Source organism: Ischnura elegans, chromosome 8 (assembly GCF_921293095.1).
Source record: "Ischnura elegans chromosome 8, ioIscEleg1.1, whole genome shotgun sequence".
NCBI lineage: Eukaryota > Metazoa > Arthropoda > Insecta > Odonata > Coenagrionidae > Ischnura > Ischnura elegans.
Window position 1 is genome coordinate 117,812,482 of NC_060253.1, and position 20,237 is coordinate 117,832,718.

The window sequence follows — 20,237 nt, forward strand, 5'->3', positions numbered from 1 at the left end:
TGCACGTGAAGTAATCCTACTCAGCTACGGAATCACATAAACATTCCGTGTTCACGGTGAGTCCAAATATGAATCTGAAGAGAGGAAATCCTCGCCACGGAGCTCGCAAGAAAACACTTCGAAGGCCCAACATGAGCGTGGACGTGAGTTTCCTCAGCGAATTCTATCCGCTAGGGCATTTCAGCCTGTAGTTTGACTCCTTTCTCGCTAGCCCGGTCGCCCCCACGTCAGTCCTCGTTGGCTATTGCTGGCGTACCGGTGAGAGATGCAGGCTAACTTATGTGCCAACCTTCTAAGTTTTTATCGACCCTACCACATAAGTTAAGTGGGACTCGTGGGTGTCTACATACTTTTGAAAACGATAGTACATTTTCTGGCAGCTTTCCCAGTCGTTTTTCGCCCTTTCTCGGAGCACACCCTACACCTCTTTCGAGCCTTCTTTTGTCCTGATGGTGCGGGAATTTTTTCAGTGAAATGCTTTTCAGATATTCTAGTTATCTCGGCTCTGGCGTTTTCAAGGGGCGATTCGTCTTCCAATGTAACTAACTCCGAACAAATTTTTTGCGTAAAATAGGTGACTGCAACGGATGTTTGGCTTAACTGATTGTGGCATTTGTCACTGCCATAACTATTAGGTGGAATACCAGCTTACGCCACCACTTCACTGATCGATGATCCAGGGCACCGTAACTCATTAGTTGATCAATTAGATCTACACCAAATTTTTTCTTGTTATAGTGTATTACTATCGCAGGTTTAGTTTTCTCCCTTCCTCTGCGATCTTTGAAAGTGATCATGTCACTTGTATGTCGAGTGGAGAGCAGAAACACATCACGTTTGTCTTTCCAACGCTGGACTAATATATTTTCATGTCGCGCGAAAACATGCTATCCATGAGATAGGCGAGCATTTTTTATCGCCAATGGAATCCCCACCCTATTTTTCATGATAGTACCTACTAATCCCGTTTGAAGGCTTTCCAATTCACGGGCCAGGGCTTGTGTAAAATCGGTCTGTATATAATGTGTGACCCTTTTTAGCAAGCGTTGCCAAAAGTCTCTTGACTATAGCCAATCCAGAGTTTTCCTGGCCATGAAACACATCCACATTCCAAACAAAACCACTGCTTGCTTCTGGGAGCATGTACACTTTGTAGCAAAACCTACCACGAAAGGGACAAATTCCTTCATCTACAGTTATATCCTCCGCAGGTTGGTAGGATTTTTGAAATTTATTTCGAAAATCCTCGAGCAATGGACGCACTTTGAATAGGGGGTCGTGACGGTCTACGCGTTTTTCAATGAATAATTGGTTGTCCGCAAGATGGAAATTTCCTAAGATTGCAAGTAATCTATCTCTAGAAAAAACACCAGGACAGAAGCCACACGCCAAGACGGGATCAGTACTCCAATGATCATGGATACGAGGACGTTTGCTAAAGCTGATGTGCATTATAACGGCAAGAAACTTTTTTACGTCACCTTGAGTCACTGTTTTCCAGGATTGCAATCTGCTTTTTGCGGATAGTAAGTTCCATCTCCTCAGTTTTGCAATTCTTTGCCTTGCATATAAGTTCGTATGTTCCTTGATACAATTTATCAAATCAATGTCGAAAAATGTTCAAAAAATCATCATCTCACTTGAACTATTTAGCCCAGTACATATTTGATTTCACACCATAGTCACCAGTGAAGATTACATACTTCAAAGATGGAAAGATTATCGTTAGAATAGAGGCTCGAAAAGTAGCTAAGTTCCATATCCTAAATAAAAACCTTGGGAAGTGCGTCAATATCACTCCAAATATCTCCCGGGCCCGCTCCTCTGTTAGTTGACCGTCTTCCTCTAGGTGCACCCCTACGATTGCACATTGTTTTTTGAGCTTCTCCTCGCTTACTTAGCTGTTGCACCATTTCTGGTTCATTCAAACCTTCAGACTCTGAAATAAATATCATATGAACAATGAAAAACAGTAATTGTACGAATAAATGTTGCGCAAAAGATATATAAAAGAAGTCAAAAAAAGGTCACGCGGGTTGCGTTACTGTACGCAAGAAATGGAAATTACCTGTTGAACTATCTTTGCTGGGCATGTAATCATCATCGCAATCTGAGTCATCAAAATCACTTTCACTATCATCGCTGTCGAAACAATTCAACGCATTGGCAATGTCTTCGTCGGCGAGATTTCGCTCCATGATCACTGGCGAAAGAACACACGAATGACGAACGAGGTAGGGATTTCCAAACCTTCAGACAAATTTTGTCTTGAAGGAGAAAAAATATGACGAAATATATAACTTTGTGGCATTAACTTCACCTGTAAGAGCAAATGCATGAATCCGAGTAATACCAGCTGCGTAACTTTGAGGCGGGAGCCGCCACAATGTAAACAAAATGCCCGTCGTAATATTACGCCTCCCGCAAATTCTGCAACACCTCGCGCCGCATAATATTAAGCGGTTAGCGTTCAAAGTGTTAAAAGTCTTAGCAGACATAAGTTGTACACCAGTGAGCTTTTATGATCACAATTGCTCAAATTTAGCACTATCTTTGTATTTTCCTTCGATTGTATCTCCTAACGTTAAAAACGATAATGATTATTTTAAGAAAATAAGACTTGGTTTAATTCGTAATCCTGAAGTATGTATGCGATGTATTTAGTGCACGAACACTTTAATACTCTCTCATGTATTCATGAGATTTGGCTGAGCAGACTTCTTTATGAATTTGCAAGTCTCATTCTCCTGTAAGTAGAATTAATTACCAGTGAATGTTCGTGCTGAAAATACATTATCAGCCTTTAAGAGAGCCATTTATAATTATTTACTGTTACCATTCCTGAATGAAATATGAAATCTAATTCCTTTATTCAACTTTAAACTAAATTATGGACTCAATTTAAAGTTGAATGATACTTCTTGCTTTTTTATTACTATTTTTTAATATAATGTACTTTAAAGTCTTTAAAAATCTTCGCAAGTCTAAAAGGGTATTAGTCGGTCGATCTTGAATAAAAAGTACCTTTGAGGATAGGGTATTTGTTGGAAAAGGTATCGTCATTTGCACTCGAATGAGATGAAGTCAATCTGGGAGGGTGCCTACTCCAAATTGCAAGACAATGAAAAATACAGTGTTGTTTCTAATTGTTGAGTCTAGATGATACCGTTTGTGTTTCCTTTGACTGCCACCAGGAGGTGAACCCATCGTCGCCAGCCGAGGAGGCCGGACTTCGAGCTTTCGAGGATTACATTATCGGAGCTGACTCGGTTCTTCACAAGAGTGGTAAACATTTTGTGGGGTGATTGGGGGCCCCAGTCGAGATAAAAGTTAATAAAAAGTAGTGATTTCTCAAGAATAAATGTTGTGAGAATGCATAGCTTGTAAAATTTTCTAATTTATCCTGGTTCTAGTATCCATTTTTTGAATTTTTTCCTTGAAACTCCACTGAAACATAAAAAGCCTCTAAAATAACCAAGGACATGAGTCGGTTCCTAAATTTTTTTTGTTCTCGGTACTGGTCCGATTCTCTCCCATTGGTTCTCGATACTCGGCTCCAAGGATGAACTATTATTATCTGAATTAATGGCAAATTTTGATGAACAACAACAAGAAGTCAATGACAATAATTTCACTAAAGAATTAAATCAGCAGGAAAGCTCTGTAGAAAAAATCTTAAGATTGTCTCCATAATTTTATTTTCCTAGTAAAAAAAAGTTTAAATAACACGTTGTTAAAGAATGCATGATCGACCAATGTGTCACATTACATCAGGTAGCCACTGGTTCTTTCTCCAGGTCTTGACTTTAAAAATTCAACATTTTTACCCTATTTATTCTGTTTTGGTAGAAATATTGCCTGCAGTACCAAACAGGCATTCACCGAAAACAGTAGTTGTCGAATGTTGGTGGTGATTTTCGGGAATTGCTGCGTAGGTAACATTTTCATGCTCAAATAACGTTTCACTCCTCCCACTGGGAGCGTTATCAAGAGAATGGGAAGGAAACTGTTGTCATCCTGAGCTTATACATGTTTTGTTACCTATTGTTGACCCGATTTTGAATTTTAGGTGATAGCCGTTGGTCATTATATTGGGCCAGGAACCCTCTCCATATGCTAATGACGCAGGCCTTTTCAAAACGCTAACCCACCGAGCCAAAACCGTGTGTGATGCGGAGCATATCAGTGGTGAAATGCAACACCTTATGTGGGCACTGAAATGGTTGCAGTGTCTCTTTCATAAAAAGAGCGATGAAAGAAAGACACCCCCCTCAAGATGATGACACAAGGGGAAGAATTAACATACGCTAAACTTCCATACATCTCCGGGGTCACCGATAGAATCGCTAGGATCCTTCAAAAAGGCTACATGAAGACTGGCTTCTGCACGGTGAAGAAAATTCATAGTATCCTACCTTCACCGAAGGGTAGCCATCCTCCCCTTTAATCTATGGGAGTGTATGAGGTTCCCTGCTGCTGCGGCAGAAGCTACGTGGGACAGAGGCAGCGTTCAATCTCCCAAAGGCTTAAAGAGCACGAAAGAGCGTTAAAACTACATCAGTGGGATGCATCAGCTGTCGCTGAACATTATGCCTCCAGCCCTGGGCATAGAATAATGTTTAACGTTACACGGGCATTGGCGAAGACGGAATAATATCATCAGCGTCTTATACGTGAATCCGTCGAGATAGCGAAGAAGGCCAAACAACTTCAATAGGGAGGATGGATGTATAACCTCAGCCGCTTATGGAGAGGGTTCCTGGCCCAATCTAATGACTGACGGCTATCGCCTAAAATTCAAAATCGGGTCAACAACAGGTTAACGAAACCTATAATATAAGCTCGGGACGAGAACGGTTTCCCTCCCATTCCCTTGATAACGCTCCCAGTAGGAGGAGTGAAACGTTGAGTGTGAAAATGTTACATACGTAGCAATTCCCGAAAACCACCATCAACATTGATAAAAGAATCCGTGAAAAACTTCATACGAAAAGTAGTGGTTGAATTTGATTGGCCACGCGAAATATGCTTGGAGCACAGCTTACATACTTCATAGCATCAGGATCTATAGTGAAACTCCCCCAACATCTGATGACATCATCCGTTAATTTGTTGTAACTAGTGAGTCAGTTCAAAATATGTTCTGTATTCTGCGATGTAGCTTAAATTGTTACTTTAATTGACAACTCACTTGCATGCTTCACTGTCACAGTTCCTATAACCTCAGCAATAAACTGCTCAATATGCCGCTACAGCGACACCATGGATAAACTGAGCGGACATGAGCTAACGCAACGTTGCAATGCAGTGCATTCTGCAGGATAACCACACTTTTCGATGCCTTGCATGGGTTTATCAACTTACGAACAATTTCTCGGAACATATCTTGCTCATATGTCGAAGATTTACTGTATATGTACGTGATTCAATCATAAGAGCACTTTGACGTGAAACGATTTTCCACTGGCTGCTGTTCATTGCAGTCCACACGGCATTGCAGAGAGTTGCATTTTCTGAACACCGCCTAAATATCACGTGAACGGCAGCTGGCTAGAAGTCATTTTGTCTGAAAGGGGCCTCAATGTAGCATTGTCTGTATTTGATGCGGTAGAAATTTCAGCGAAGAACCGACAGTACCAGGAGCCGTGTAGCGGAAGCGACACACCTCTAAAAATAACCATTATGAGTAGTCCTTTCAGAAAAGCATCAGGGTCTCTTCTATCTTCTCAACCTTTTATTTAATTTATTTTTATATGATATTGATACCCTCAGTATGTTTTAAATAAAACAAGAAATGAGTGCGTAGAATGTTATGATTGCAAAATATATTTGGTTCAAGCAATCTGAGTACAGTGAAACATCTCTTAAACGAAACTCAAGGGACCGAAATTTTGCCGTTTTGTTGATCGGGAGTTCGTTCCCCGGGTGTGATATGCATGTTGCATCATCCTAGGGGCACGGAAATTGAAGGGAGTCTGTTTGCGTTATCTTCATTCTTCCTTCGCACACTTCTAAACAGTGCTGATTTCTTCAACTGCAATGCAAATTGCGGGCCAGAGACCACAATTAGGAAGCCTAAGTGCGTATTATCCAATCACTTCGCGTGCTTTTTAATCGGTTTTCAAAAATCGGTTTCATAATAGGGGAGTTCGTTCATTGGGGTTTTTCACTACCCTGTTTACATAGGCAATTGGCCGGACCAATAGCAGTTGTTCGTTGAACGGAGTTCTTCGTTTAGCGAGAGTTCGTTAATGTGAGGTTTTACTGTATTTTTTACTACATCTTACGTATAGGCTTCACGAGAGACAAGCGCATTGTGGGGGCCTACTAAGCTCAGGGCCCAAGGCGATTGCCGATCGGCTGACCTGGCCAGACCGCCCCTGGCCATAATCACCAGGGGCAGTTTGGGCTGGCCAGAGCCACTCAAGCCCCTCTGTTTTATGTCGAGAGGTATTTTGTTTTGCAATCGGTCAACAGCCCTTATTTTGACCTCTCTGAGCACAAAAATTGTAGATGCCTGTTCAAAAAGCGTGCTGGAAGTGAGATGATATTCATGATGGCGGCTAAGTTAAGAAATGCCGTTTTCTCTTAAAGGTCGTTTTAAATGGGGCACTTCATTTTGCAGGTTAGCACTGAAAATGTTTGTTGAAATTGCAAGAATGCATGCTCGGGATTAGAGTAGAGGTTAATTTGATGTCTCGCATCCACGCATCCTCACATTTATTCTAGCAATACTCCGCTATACACGACGAAATATTGATTACGCCTCCGTATGTACGTAAGATTGAACAATAGGGAACTTGCATATATTTCAGATATAATCAATAGCCCCAAAATTATATAAAAATATATGTTTGCATATCTCGGTGAAAGTTTTTTTATTATTTTATGACGTGGTTAGCGATATTTAATGCATCAAAGCTCACGAGAATTTTCAAATGCACGTGAGAATCGAAAACGCCCGATGATTGGCTGGTAGAAAAGTGACGTCATAGTTCAGTATGAGGAGGCACGGCGGCACGGCCATAGTAGAGGTTGCATACTTGAATACAAGCGACGGCGTGGTTATGATTCATTTATTGAAGTGCAGACGTATCGGAGTTGTTCATTGTGACTTCAGGGATATTATTTGATCTATTTTTTCTTCATTGAAAGCGATAGATTGCGGAAAGATGAAGGAATATGGCTATTCTTAGGCTGATCCTAGGAAGCTTCCTGTTACTGATTCTATCATGATACCAGGGTATTTTAGTGAAACTGTAGACTTCGGCGCCGAAAGACAATGCCGAGAAATGGAAAGGTAGCTGATGTGCATCTGAAATGTTTTATAGTTCATAAGAAAGTGAGACTTGCATGTAATATTGGCGAAAGCGTATACTCATGTGAAATGTGTATTCTTTTCGCAGTCCGTTAGAGTCTTATGGTGAATTTATTTCCACCTCGAAGCTTTCGATGATACTTTCAAATTAAAAATACCTTGCCTGGAGGGCGACAGGAAGCTCTGAGGAAGCCAGACTATTAATGTTTCAATTTAGTAGCGATAATATAGACGAACTTCCAACACAATCTACCATCTTGTGACTAAAAACCCTGAAGCCACTTCCTATTCTGCAGAAAGAATCGGTTAATCGCCCTTCGATCAATATAATAAACACAACGTCTTCAGGTGTTAATAAGTTACTTTTAAATAAATACTTCCTAAATTAGCATTAGAATGTGCATGTTTTCCAAACAGAGTCTTTAATACATTTTGGGAGCTTCTCTCACGATATATCTGAAACCTACTCTAAAGGTGAGCTCATCGTCATTGCGATTGGTTGTCACTTAAAAATTCCGTATCAGAAATCGTAGAGAATGACCTTTGACGATGACTGTGATCACCTGCACTCACGCTATCACTGGAACCCGTGGTGGAAATATCAAACCAATACAATTTCTAATTGGTTTTAACTGGGGAAAGAGCAACATAGAACTGCAAATTCTTCGGGCAACTTTAGGTTTGACTTTCCCTCAAACACCCCATTTCCCCTGTGGTGCACATCAGGATCCTATCTTTATACGATGGCCTGACAACTTTTAAATGGATCCTTGGTTTATCCTGACAACCAACTAAATGGAAATTGCTGATCCACACGTCTTCCTCTATCTCCACAGTTTCCAAATCAGGGGCCGTGGAGTATTCCTCTTGTGACTCAACTTTTTCTGAAAAGCAAGCAACGGCATAGAATAAAATCAAAGAATGCTGCGATTCATTTTATGTGACCACCTCTGGATTCCATTCGTTTTCCATCTACAACTTCCTTTATCTTTCGAGGTAAACTATGGGACAAGATAATGTTTAAATATTTTCATTAATTTATAACAAAATATAAGTTCTAAAAATACCCAAAAGCCATTTTATTAATCCGCACTGATGAGTGTAAATGAAGATGAATGCTGTAGACGTAGTTGTTTTCCGTTGGTTGAGTTGCAAAGTTCATAAAGTTAAAAAAACGGCTAATTTTTCGGTGCGTGGAGTCATTTATTGCACTGGCCGCGTCTACATTTTTGAATTTTTTTGTAATAAAATCAGAATTTAGGATAAAATTTCCTTTAGAATGACGTATAGTTCATTATTATAGCATGCTGTGAAGCCAGGATATAAATTTGCAAAGTACAGCGGCACATCATTTTGACGCCGACAGTAGAAGAAAACGCTGTCTTCTTGGCTGGCACTCAATGCATGAGGATCAACGTTGCTCTTTATTTTCATATTCCATCCCTTGATTTTAAGCATCATAGAATTTTCTATGTCCTTCCGTAACTGAAATTGAACAAGTGCCATAAATAATTTGAGTCCATCTTAACCATCGAGAAATACCTATCTCGATTTTTGTTGAGAAGTTGATTTTTTATTCTACGGCAGCCGAATTATCGAAAAATCTCAGTTTCAAGTTATTCAGTCAATGAAATATGGAAATATTATTTATATTTAAGTTATCTTCGCTTACATAGCACACGGGGTTATCATTCCGATTATTATACTCTTATTTTTCCGTAACGCTCATCCCGACAGACGGCATGCATCGAGGCTTTTCTTCTAATTTGCTCGGTGGAAATGCTGACAAAAATTTTTTCTGGGGTGTTATTGCACAGAGAAACAATGCACCACTTGTAATTTTTCCGTATTTCACCCATGTTCTCCTTTAAATGCAACATGGCTCTTCCAAACCTGCAGTTACTGGGCTTGGATCTTGGACTCCTATTGAACTATGACGTCACGGCCTAAGATTAGTGGGGGCAGTATTTTTTAGCCCGCAAAACTCGGGAGACTTTTGGGAGTCATTTTCTAGTGTATAAACTGAATTTTAAGCGGAAAAAATTATATTGCGGTACTAAGTGTTTACTGTAATATATCAGCATACTGTTTATAAAAAGTATGCAATTTCCCTATTACGTGCTCCTTGTAAAACGGCATTTGGAATTGGAATAAATCGCTGTATTAAACATGTGTTGTAACAGATTGACTAAGTATTAAGAGCATAAAATGGCCTTACTTCTCAAGATACTTAGGAAAGTGGTTGCGTCTGTTTCAGAAAGTGTTACATGTGTTTGTCTTTGTTGCAGAGGATTTGTTCTCGCTGATTGAGGCTCACGAGGGGCGTGCGTTGAAGCTGTATGTGTACAACACACAGGAGGACGCTTGCCGTGAGGTGACAATCACGCCCAACTCGGGATGGGGCGGAGAGGGGAGGTAAGTGAACATTCAGCACTCTCGCTAACAGCCTTATCACAAAGGTCTTGCTTTTACGAAGCAAATCGTTTGTCCCGGTGTAGGAGCCGATCCAATCTATAGTTAAAGGAACGTCATTAAGAAATTTAAGTTGTTACTTAATCTATAATCCCTGCCCTGGGCCTTATTCATGAAGGCCTTGATTGTGTCGAATCTTCGACAATGTCGAGGTGGCGACGTTCAAGCCTCCACGTTTCCGTAAGTTGCAATTCCACGAAGCATATTGTCGCTGTTTCGAGGCCGCCCTAAACGGAATAAATATTGAAGCAAGGTAGGCCTCGACAATTATTTCGAGTCATGTTTATCCTCAATTTACAAGGATTGCAGCTGCAGCTGACATATTTAGAACCTTATAGTTCAATAGCTGACGTCCGCACAATGGTGATCACGGTCTTATTTCATGTATTTAAGGCGGCAAAATAGGTATAATGATACACATATAATTTTATAATACGATAATTCCAAAAACCAAAGTTTCATGACGTTGTTTCATGAGCTATCACCTGTGAACTAGCCTTAAAGTTATTTTCTGTGAAGAAGCGTTATTAAATATTCGCCATCACGAATCTCAGTCACATTAGAACAATATTTATACATTGGATTTTACAGCCCTCAAATTTGTGAAGTTAGGCAAAACTCATAAACTCCCACTGACTGATTTAGGGTTGTGTCTACGTTCGTGTTGATTTCGTGATTATCATGGGTTGTGTTCTTCTTTCCGATGCATGTTATATGGCTGTGTTTTCTGCTGTAGGTGATCAATGTAGAAATGTTGGAAAGGAGGAAAATCTCAGTAGTATAAGGGAGAAAATGATAACTGAATTGAGGCTTGTTTTTTTTACCTAGACTATAGCTCGCCAGCATGGAAACAACTTACAGCTGTAGAGATAAATGAGTGTGCTTGTTTTGAACTGTAGTACGTGGTGGTTCTCTTTGAACTTGATAATTTATGGAATACCTAGTGCTCTAAATGCATTGTACTTATGTGTGGATAGCATGAGATAATTTCACATTGGTTACGTTGTCATACACTTTGCAGTTAAAAGAATATGAGAACAATGACATTATTACACAAGAATAGCCATTAGAAAAAATTACCCTGGACCGGGAATCGAACCACTATGTTATCCATGTTCTTTAACCTAACTATTGGTTCTCAATCACCTAACACCTAGTGCCGTGAACCTCGGTATAATTGCCATGGGAATTAAGGAACCTGGATAGCGTAGCGGTCTGTGCAGTGGCGCGGAAAGCCAAAGGTCTGTGGTTCGATTCCCGGTCCAGGGGAATTTTTTCTCATGGCTATTCTTTTGTAATAATGTCATTAATCTTGTATTCTTTTGACTGTAAAGTGTATGACAACGTAACCGATGTGAAACCCAGCAAGGCCTCATCCATATTCTTCACTGGGAAAACTGAAGACGTTGCATTAAAACTCCAGACATTTGCTGTTGTTTTTTTGTTGTATTGAGTGGTGGAATGAATCTAATTCTGTTTTCTCTCCCTTGTAGTGTTGGCTGCGGTATTGGCTACGGATACCTTCACCGCATCCCGATCCGCAACAACCACGATGCCAGAGGTAAACCGCGTGTCGTCAAGGCAGCTGTCACGTCTCCAACTTCATCCCCCAAAGAACAACCGGCGCAGATGCCAGCTGCAGCGACGCCCACGCAAGCTGTCTCCCCACCATTGGCTCCAGCTGCATCTGATTCCATCCCAAAGGTATGATCAACAATGCCGTGTTGGTTTTACGAGTCATGGCCCCTTTGCGGACAAAATTAGCCATGAATGTAAATGAGCACATTACGAAAAACTAGATTCACAGATTTGGAGCACTTTTGGAGAAGTATTTATTACTGCGTACTCAAGCAGCGAGGGGGGGTTTAGGGGGATAAAAACCCCCCAGAGCTCAGGGAAATTTTGAAGTTTAATCCATTTTACTTAATTGGATAAGATATTCTATATTATTATTACAGTATTCTGCCAATTAAGGTAGGTTTCCATGGAGAAAGAAGTGATCTGGGAGTAAGTAACTCACAGTAAGGCCTACTCCCTTTCAATCCATCTAAAAATCCTATTCTTTTCCTTCCCCTCCCTCTTTTCCCTAACACTCTACCCTCTAACACCATTTTCAACATCCCCTCCTCACTAAGTACCCCTCCCATCCATACCTTCTGTCTCCTCCGTACCTCATCTAAAAGATGCCTCTCCTCGCCAACCATATACAGCACTTTGTCGTTCCTTTTCTTCTCCATTCTTCTCCGTACCCTCATCTCGAATGCCTCCAATCTTCTCTCGTCGTCTTTCCTTAATGTCCACGTTTCCGCACAGTAGAGCGTTACACTCAAGATCAAACTCTTCACTAACCTTTTCTTTAAACTCTTACCTAATGATGCTCTCAGAAGCTCCTTTCTGTTCATGAACGCCTCTTTTGCTAATGCAATTCTCTTCCTAATGTCCTACTACTGTGTCCGTTTTCCTCTAATGTACTCCCTTAATAGTTGAAATGCTCAACCAGCTCAAGTTTTTCACCACCCACTTTTATCATAAGTCTCACATTCCTCGCTCGTGATGCTGTACAAAACTGCATAACCTTAGTTTTCTTGTGATTAATCCTCATCCCATATTCTCGCAACGGTTGTATAACGCATCCACTAGGGCCTGAAGCCCCCTCACTGACTGGCTAATCAACGCCTGATCATCTGCGAATCTCACTGATTTGAACATCATTCCTCCTACTTTTATTCCTGCTTCTAATTCATCCCATGCTTCCCTCACCATCTCTTCAGCGTACATATTAAAGAGCAGCGGCAAAAGAGGACAGCCTTGCCTCACTCCTCGTCCCATTCTTGCTCACCCAGATTCTCCGTCCGCTATCCTCACTTGCGCAGTCTGGGCCATATATAGATTACGAATCAGTTGCCTATCCCTCCAATCTACACCTATTTTCTTGAGAATATCCAATAACTTTACCCAGTTCACTCTATCAAAAGCTTTTTCAAAATCCACAAACAGGCATACACGTCCTGCTCATATTCTAGGTTCCTCTCGACGAGGGACCTCATTGCATCACGAGTTGACTTCCCTTATCTGAAACCAAACTGATCTTCGCCCAATTACTTGTTTGCCCTCGCCTCCATTCGTCTGTTCAATATCCTAAGCACCACTTTTGCCGCATGCGATATTAGGCTGATAGTCCTGTAATCTCCACATTCCACAGCTTTCTTCTTTTTCGGTAGTGGAATTCAAACCGTCTTCACGAAATCCTCCGGCCAACATCCCTCCTCATAGATCCTGCGTACTAGTTCGAAAAACCTTTTCTTACCTTCCTTCCTTAGATTCGTCAGAAGCTCACACGGGATATTGTCCACGCTTCTTGCTTTCCTGGCCTTTATATCACAAAGTGCTTTCTCTAATTCTGAATCTAATATCCCCGGCCCAAGATTATCCTCCTCCACTTCACTTTCATCCTTTAAAGTCAATCTCTCCGGTCTGTTCCTTCCTTTATAGAGTTCCTCCATGTATTCCTTCCATCTGCTCTGTACCTCTTCTCGCTCGGTTAGTATCCTTCCATCTTTAGCCTTAATTTTAGGCATGGTTGGCCCTCTTTTTCCTCCCGATAGCGACTTAACTTTGCCATATAACGCGCCTACCTCTCCATCCTTCTGTAACTTTTCCATTTCCTCACACTGTCTTTTCCACCAAGGCTCCCTTGCCCTCTTAGTTTCATGCCGTAATCGATTACAGTGGAACCCCGATTTATCGTTCCCGCATTCATCGTTTTCCCGCATTTATCGTTCGCCGCTCCTGGTCCCAAATTAAGTTCCATAAAGACAATGTAATTTTTTCCCGCATCTATCGTTCCCCGAAGTATCATTTTCCTGCATTGATCGTTTGAAGATCGTGGTCCCGTCGAATAATTTTCCCTCATTCATCATTTGATAAAAATGAGACAAAGTGTTTACAACGTGTTATTTATGGCTAATAAAAACAGACACATAGTTTGAATCTTCCCAAGGAGAGGTCCCAGCTCGAGCTGGGATCGTATTACGAAGACCTTAGCTTCGAAAGAAAATACAGTAAACTCTCGATTATACGAAGCAGGATTTTACAAAGTTTTCGATTATAATAAGTGATGGTGCGGTCCCGGCGAAAAGCCTATGGTAAATACATGGTGCTATTCGATTATACGAAATGTTTAGAATTTACGAACTTCGGATCGGTCCCCAAGAGCGAAAGGCATTCGTTTGTACGAACTAAGGTGAAATATTTGTCAACAAAACTAGTTACGCCGGCGTAAGTAGCTAAAAAAATCAGCGCTACCAACTGTGGTTCATCAAAAGTGTGAAATCGTAAATCATAGTGCAACTTTGGAGGGAAAGGGTTTGCCTAAAACCTCACGGTGGGAATTTAGGGGAAGTAGGACTTAATTAAAATATCGCGACTGACATAATGCCCCTATTTACTTGCCTATTCGTAAACATCGCATCGACAATACTTCGTAGTTTAACATGTCAGGAAGGTCGCGCGGGGTATTTTGTGCACTCCCAATTAACCCTTTGCACTGCTGTGAACGTACCTGGTGCGTTTGCAAGGCAGGCTGCTGTGAACGTACTTCGAAGACTACTTGACTACTTTTCGCCGAAGCACTTCGAAGGGTCCCTAATCCGGGACCCTTTCCTCGACGAGCTCACCCTCGCTGGCCCCTCTCTTCGACCCTCCGAGCATGGGGCCTATCTCCCCAAAAGTGACCGCTCTGACTGCATTTTGAAAATCTATCAATCAATGCCATCATCAAAAATAATTGTTTGCATCGCACTCCTGCCAATAAGGCATTCAAGTATGTCTCTGAACCGTGTTTCTGCGATGAGAAATAACGATTTTGTTAACTTTGCTAAAATGGCCAAGTTAATAAAATTGTCATTTTTCATCACAGAAACACGGTTCATAGACGTACTTTATTTCCTCCACTACAATCGCAAATTGCTGGAAATCGGCCGAATTCCCTTTGATAGCTTATCATGAGGATGTTCTCGAGGTTGGTAATTGATACAACGAGCCTACTAGAAATTCTACCGCTATAATATCACGGCTATGGTTGATTCGTTACGTTATACCTTCAGGAAGCTGCAGCGGATAAAATTTAGGAGGATATTAGAGGCTTAACCCTTTCCGCGCGGCTGGACGTGAATTCACGTCCAGCGATTCCTAGCTAATGGCGGCCCGACGTGAATTCACGTCCAATACCCGGCGGCTTTAATAGCGGCACCACTGCGTCCAAGTCGTTCGGAGGGGCTCTTGCAGGCTCACAGCCGTCAGTTACAGCCCTACCATCGCTTGGGGAAGGTCAGTTCTTCTTGCTGGGGTGAATATTACGGTCGAAGACGCTTTCACTTGGAGGTACGTAAACATTTTTTTTTCCTTGTTCCATTTCATTTTCTGTTGTAATTATGCGTGATTTGCCTTTTATTTACCTAATTGTGCGTTGATATATGTGTTATAGATATGTATTTTGATAACTAGGTTTATGTTTTTCAAGTAAAAAGAAAATGAAAATTTTCAGTTTATTTTTTTTTTCGACTTTTACGGCGATAAATTTTCGTTATCCAAAATATTCTTCGAATATTCTTCACGTACTAGCGATGAAATATGGCGATGAAGCATTGAATGCATTTTTTATCATTTATTGTGCATAGATCCTATTTTTATTTTAAACACCCATGTACCGTGTATTCATTATTTCTTCTTATTACTTCCTACACAAGATACTGCAGCAGCAAAGAATTTATTGAAGAATTCAGGAGCTGTAAACATCCCGATCCTGTGTATTTATCAACTTTGTTTCCTTCGTCTGCCTTCAATTTGGGTGAGTTAATGAATCATTATGTTATACTTTTTTTGCTTCAAAATATTTTTTTGCGAAACGTAGCTATTTTTTATTTTTGATCATGTAACATTTTCATTTATTTTGTTTTTCAAATGACAGTTATGCGCTCCTAAATTTTTATATTTAATCCTCGGACCAGTGCATTACAAATTCATGCATAAATTGTTAATTTTTCTTTGTAAACTCGTACCTATTACTAGTAAGTATAAGCACATATTGCCTTCATTACTGAAGGTTGAAAGTGTTGTTGCTGTTATTTGTGATTAATTACCACTGTCATAATGCTGGAAACATAAAAAATAAGACACGATATCAAAGAACATTTTGGTATTCTTGTTAAAATTTTGCGGTCCTCGCTTGCTGCGTAACAAAATATCTTTGTTCATTACGAATGAAAATAACTTTGTGTTCTTGGTATCTGCATAATCAGGAAATCAAGAAAAAGAATTATCCGTGGGAGTGTTGTCATTCCCGTTAGAGATTTGGCTGTTCAGAAAAGGATGTTTTGAAAGTTGGAGTTGAAGTGGTCGCTAGCAATATCTTTAGTAGTCTTCGACATTTCACTCTTTTCAGATACCTTTCACTCTCTCCGTATATTCTTTTGTTTGATCAGTTGCCGGGGTGCCGCGCGACCTTCTTGGCCCTGCTTTCGGAAGTTTCGCAGACACAAAGAGGGTTTATTGCCACGTGAAAAGCATTAGGGATGAGGGTGTTGGGGCGGAAGAACCCTCAAGCAGGATGGCGTCAGAGGATATTTTCTTATTATGAAGCAGAGTTCAATGGTCTACCGACTGGCTCGGGGATTCCCTCTGAGAATATTTCGGAATGCATGTCATCTCCCAGCGGTAAATAGCTCTGCCCATGCTCTGTGTAAAACGGGACGGCCGCTGGTCTCCGGGTACCTGCAGGTTCAACCCTTATAATCCTCCGCAGGCAAACACCCTACCCCGGCCTATGACAATGGGAGTGGAGTAGATCTGAGTTATTCTTCGGCATTTAATAGCATAGCGATACAAGCTAAATGTTTTCTAATGAATGCTACACATACCATATTTAGAAAGTTTTTTTAAAATGATGGAAAACGACACCAAACTCGCCATAGTTTTTTTTAAATAAACAAAGATTTTGCTATATTCGCTAATTTATTCATTCATCATTGAACCAATATGTTACTAAAATCAGGTCTTTCTTTTTTTTAATCGAGATCTTATAAATAGTGGAAAATTTACATTATTATCCAAAATGTTTTTTTAGTCCATAAAAGTATGCCATCATACTATGCTTTCATTTATCATGTTTCAGAATGGTTAAAACTCGGGGAGGAAAAAAAAGGGGTGTGGAGCAATCCACCCTTAGGGAGAGTCCTCAACCCTCGACTTCTCAAGTCAGTCCCCCGCGTACTCCTGATCCTCAGGATAATACGGAGGACATTCCTCCACCGAAGTCGAGGAGAATGGCAGCTTCGGGAGTAATAACCTCCACGGAGGAACTCCGGAGGCTGCTAGAAGAGGAAGATGACAGTGAGGAAGAAGATAGTACCTTCTCCGATGAAACGGATTGCAGCGGGAGTGATAACGATGATTCGGAGGAGGAAGAGGATCCCTCGCAGGGTAATGACTTGCTATCCCCAGATTCAGGCCTCCCGAGTACCTCTTCGCAAGCCACCACTGCCAGACTAAGACAGACCACCTACACCTGGACTTCTGGCAGACCGACAATAGACCCCATTCCATTTACCCAGACCCCTGGTATGACTGCTTCACCTCAAGGAGACCAACCCCCCGACTTTTTTAATCTTTTACTGACTGACAGTATCCTCGAATTGACTGTGAGAGAGACAAATAGATTTGCCGACGAGCTGAAGGCGCAGAATGTAGCCCCGAAAGCAAGGATTGTTAAATGGAAATCCTTGACGAAAGAGGAGTTCCTTGTATTTTTAGGCGTCCTGTACCACATGGGAACAATCAGATTAAATAGGATATCGGACTTCTGGAGCAAGGACTTCCTATTTAACTTTCCTTGCTTTCGGGGATGCATGAGCCGTGACAGGTTCTCGGGTATTTTGCAATGTTTGCACTTTGCGAAAAACCCAGAACCTGGTCAGCCTCAGCCAAATGACCGACTATATAAAATTCGCCCCCTAATAGACCTCTTTCATGACTCAGTAAGTAATGCCGTGACTCCGACGCAAAAACTCTGCGTTGATGAGTCTATGCTTCTCTGGAGGGGGCGACTTGTTTTCCGAATGTTTTTGAAGGGGAAGAAACATAAATATGGAATCAAAATTTATATGCTAACGGAACCTTCCGGTTTAGTTCTCAGATTTATCGTTTACACAGGATCTAGTGACGCTGATGTAGGAGGCCGAGGCCACGTTGACACTGTTGTGAATAAGCTAATGGAGGGTCACCTTGATGCTGGCCATTCATTATTTATGGATAATTATTACAACAGTGTCAATTTGGCCCACCAACTACTGGAGCGGAAGACCTATTGTACCGGAACTTTGAGAACTAACCGGAAGGGTAATCCTCCCCAAATTAATTCAAAAAAATTAAAGAAGGGGGAAGTTGTGAATGCCTACACTGATGACGGTGTCTGCGTCATGAAGTGGAAAGACAAGAGAGAAGTACTGATGATCAGTTCGCAGTATAGCGGCGAAATGATCGATGTCCCCCGCCGAAGGGGAGGGGGAACCATACCCAAACCTGAGGCAATTGCAAGATACAACGAGGCAATGGGGGGCATTGATCATACTGATCAGATGATGTCCTATTATCCAATTGAGCGAAAAACTCTCAAGTGGTACAAGAAGTTGGGCATTCACATCTTCCACCTTCTCCTCCTCAATAGCTATTATTTGTATAAGAAATTACATCCCAGATATTCATTTTATGACTTTCGGCTTTCGGTAATCAAATCTTTACTTTCACCTGCTTTCACTCGCCCTTCAGGCCCTTCCCCTTCAGTCCCTTCCAGAGGCGTAGGCTTATCAAGGCATTTCCCTCACACCCTTCCAATTGACGAAAAAAGCAAGAGGAACAGAACGGTGCAAAGAAGGTGCCGGGAATGCCAGAAGAAGGGGATAAGAAAAGACACAACGTTCTTTTGCCCTGCTTGCGAGGGACACCCTCCCCTCTGCGTCGACACATGTTTCACGGCCTTCCACGAAAATATGCGGTTGTAAATATTTGTACATAATAATTGCAATGATGGAAACTGTATTTTTTTATTTGTGTATAAATAATATGTTTTTTTTGCTCTGCAGTCTGATGAAGTTGTAATTTCTGTTCTATTTTTACGTTTTTAAATTTGTAAATAGTATTGTAAAAGGATTTTGTGCTTGTTTTGAATTTGTGCGATTGCATTTTGTGTATATTATTTATTTGTTTAGCGCTATGTAAAAATAAATTATGCTTGTTTTAAAAGTTTTTTTTCATTTATAAATCCTGCTAGAAACTGTGTTAGTTCTTGCTGCAAAATTTCGTAACGAAATAAAAAAAAAATATTAGATTCAAATGTCAAAATAGCATACAGCATATTTCATTCTATTATTTCACAGAACATAAGAACGAGTGCGAGAAATAGCTATTTAGTCGTTGTAGTAACCGTTATAGCAGATCGCGTTTTTAGCAGAAAAATTTCAGCATTTGCAAAATAATTACAAAATTGATAAAGTATGACTATGGAATTTTAAATCAATATAAAAATAAGACTTCATATTGCATAACTATATTTGAAAGGCTTTGCATTTTTTCCCAGCAATAGGGGTAGCTAAAAACTTAGGAGAGATATATGGTCGCAAAGGGGCGTTGATACTACCCTGCATAACTCAAAGCGGCCTCAAGCGTATGGCTGAGGACGTGAATTCACGTCCGTTGAAAAAATTTAAATTTTTAGCATTAAAAAATTTTTTTTTTTTTTAATTCCTGAAGAATAATTGTTTCTTAGGTACAGTATTACTGAAAAACCCAAAAAAATGCATTCAGTCAGGGGAAAGCCATACAAAAAATAGCCTCCGCGTTGAAAGGGTTAAAAGATGATTTTGAAAAATTCTTGGAAAAAGCAGGAAGAGCACTGCGTGCACCATCAAACGATTATATTGCCCTTTACAATGATCTCCAGGCTTGCGACAATGGGATGCCGGTACATGCATCGGATGAAGCAGCGGCCGGGACTAGTCATAATAGCAGTGACGACAAAGATGAAAGTAAAGTAATTTCACCAAATAAAAAAGAAGTACACGCTGCCCTCCAAACATTAAGATATTTTGATCTGGCTAACGAGTTAGGTCCCCAATTTCATTCCCATTTATGCAAGTGAGAAACCATGGTGGAAGCGGCGATGGAGAAGGGCAAAAAGAAAAAAAATAACAGATTTTTTAGTAGTATCTTTTCGTGTATATAATAGCCTTCCTGAGTAAACAACTTAAATATCTTAAGTATTGGGCTCCATTAACCACCAACTTATTTTTCAGGCTACTCGTAATGTAGATGCACTTCTAACTCTAACCATGAGCTTTTTTCTCGCGCGTCTCCCAGTTTTCCCATGCCGAGAGATCTTTCTTTCCAAGTCTTT

The 20,237-nt window shown here is 40.7% G+C and overlaps 2 protein-coding genes across 7 annotated transcripts in view; both read left to right on the forward strand.

The window, feature by feature from the left end:
- LOC124163960 (Golgi reassembly-stacking protein 2-like) overlaps positions 1-20,237 on the forward strand; it is an 85,554-nt gene that overhangs the window by 24,370 nt on the left and 40,947 nt on the right. For all 5 annotated transcript variants that reach the window (XM_046541094.1, XM_046541089.1, XM_046541091.1 and 2 more), the window contains 3 exons: positions 3,195-3,285; positions 9,607-9,733; positions 11,284-11,494. In XM_046541094.1, coding sequence (XP_046397050.1) covers positions 3,195-3,285; positions 9,607-9,733; positions 11,284-11,494 — 429 coding nt within the window. The remainder of the gene's footprint in view (positions 1-3,194; positions 3,286-9,606; positions 9,734-11,283; positions 11,495-20,237) is intronic.
- Positions 14,924-19,066, forward strand: LOC124163959 (piggyBac transposable element-derived protein 4-like). Of its 2 annotated transcripts, XM_046541088.1 has the most exons (3): positions 14,924-15,172; positions 15,538-15,638; positions 16,962-19,066. In XM_046541088.1, the coding sequence occupies exon 3, from the start codon at positions 16,963-16,965 to the stop codon at positions 18,844-18,846; it is 1,884 nt and encodes a 627-aa protein (XP_046397044.1). In that variant the 5' UTR covers positions 14,924-15,172; positions 15,538-15,638; position 16,962; the 3' UTR covers positions 18,847-19,066. The 2 variants fall into 2 exon arrangements, with proteins under 2 accessions (XP_046397044.1, XP_046397043.1); XM_046541087.1 differs by having other exon boundaries at positions 14,924-15,638.

Bases quoted from the DNA above. Each gene is read 5' to 3' on its own strand.
- LOC124163959 (XM_046541087.1), top strand. From the start codon at position 16,963: ATGGTTAAAACTCGGGGAGGAAAAAAAAGGGGTGTGGAGCAATCCACC.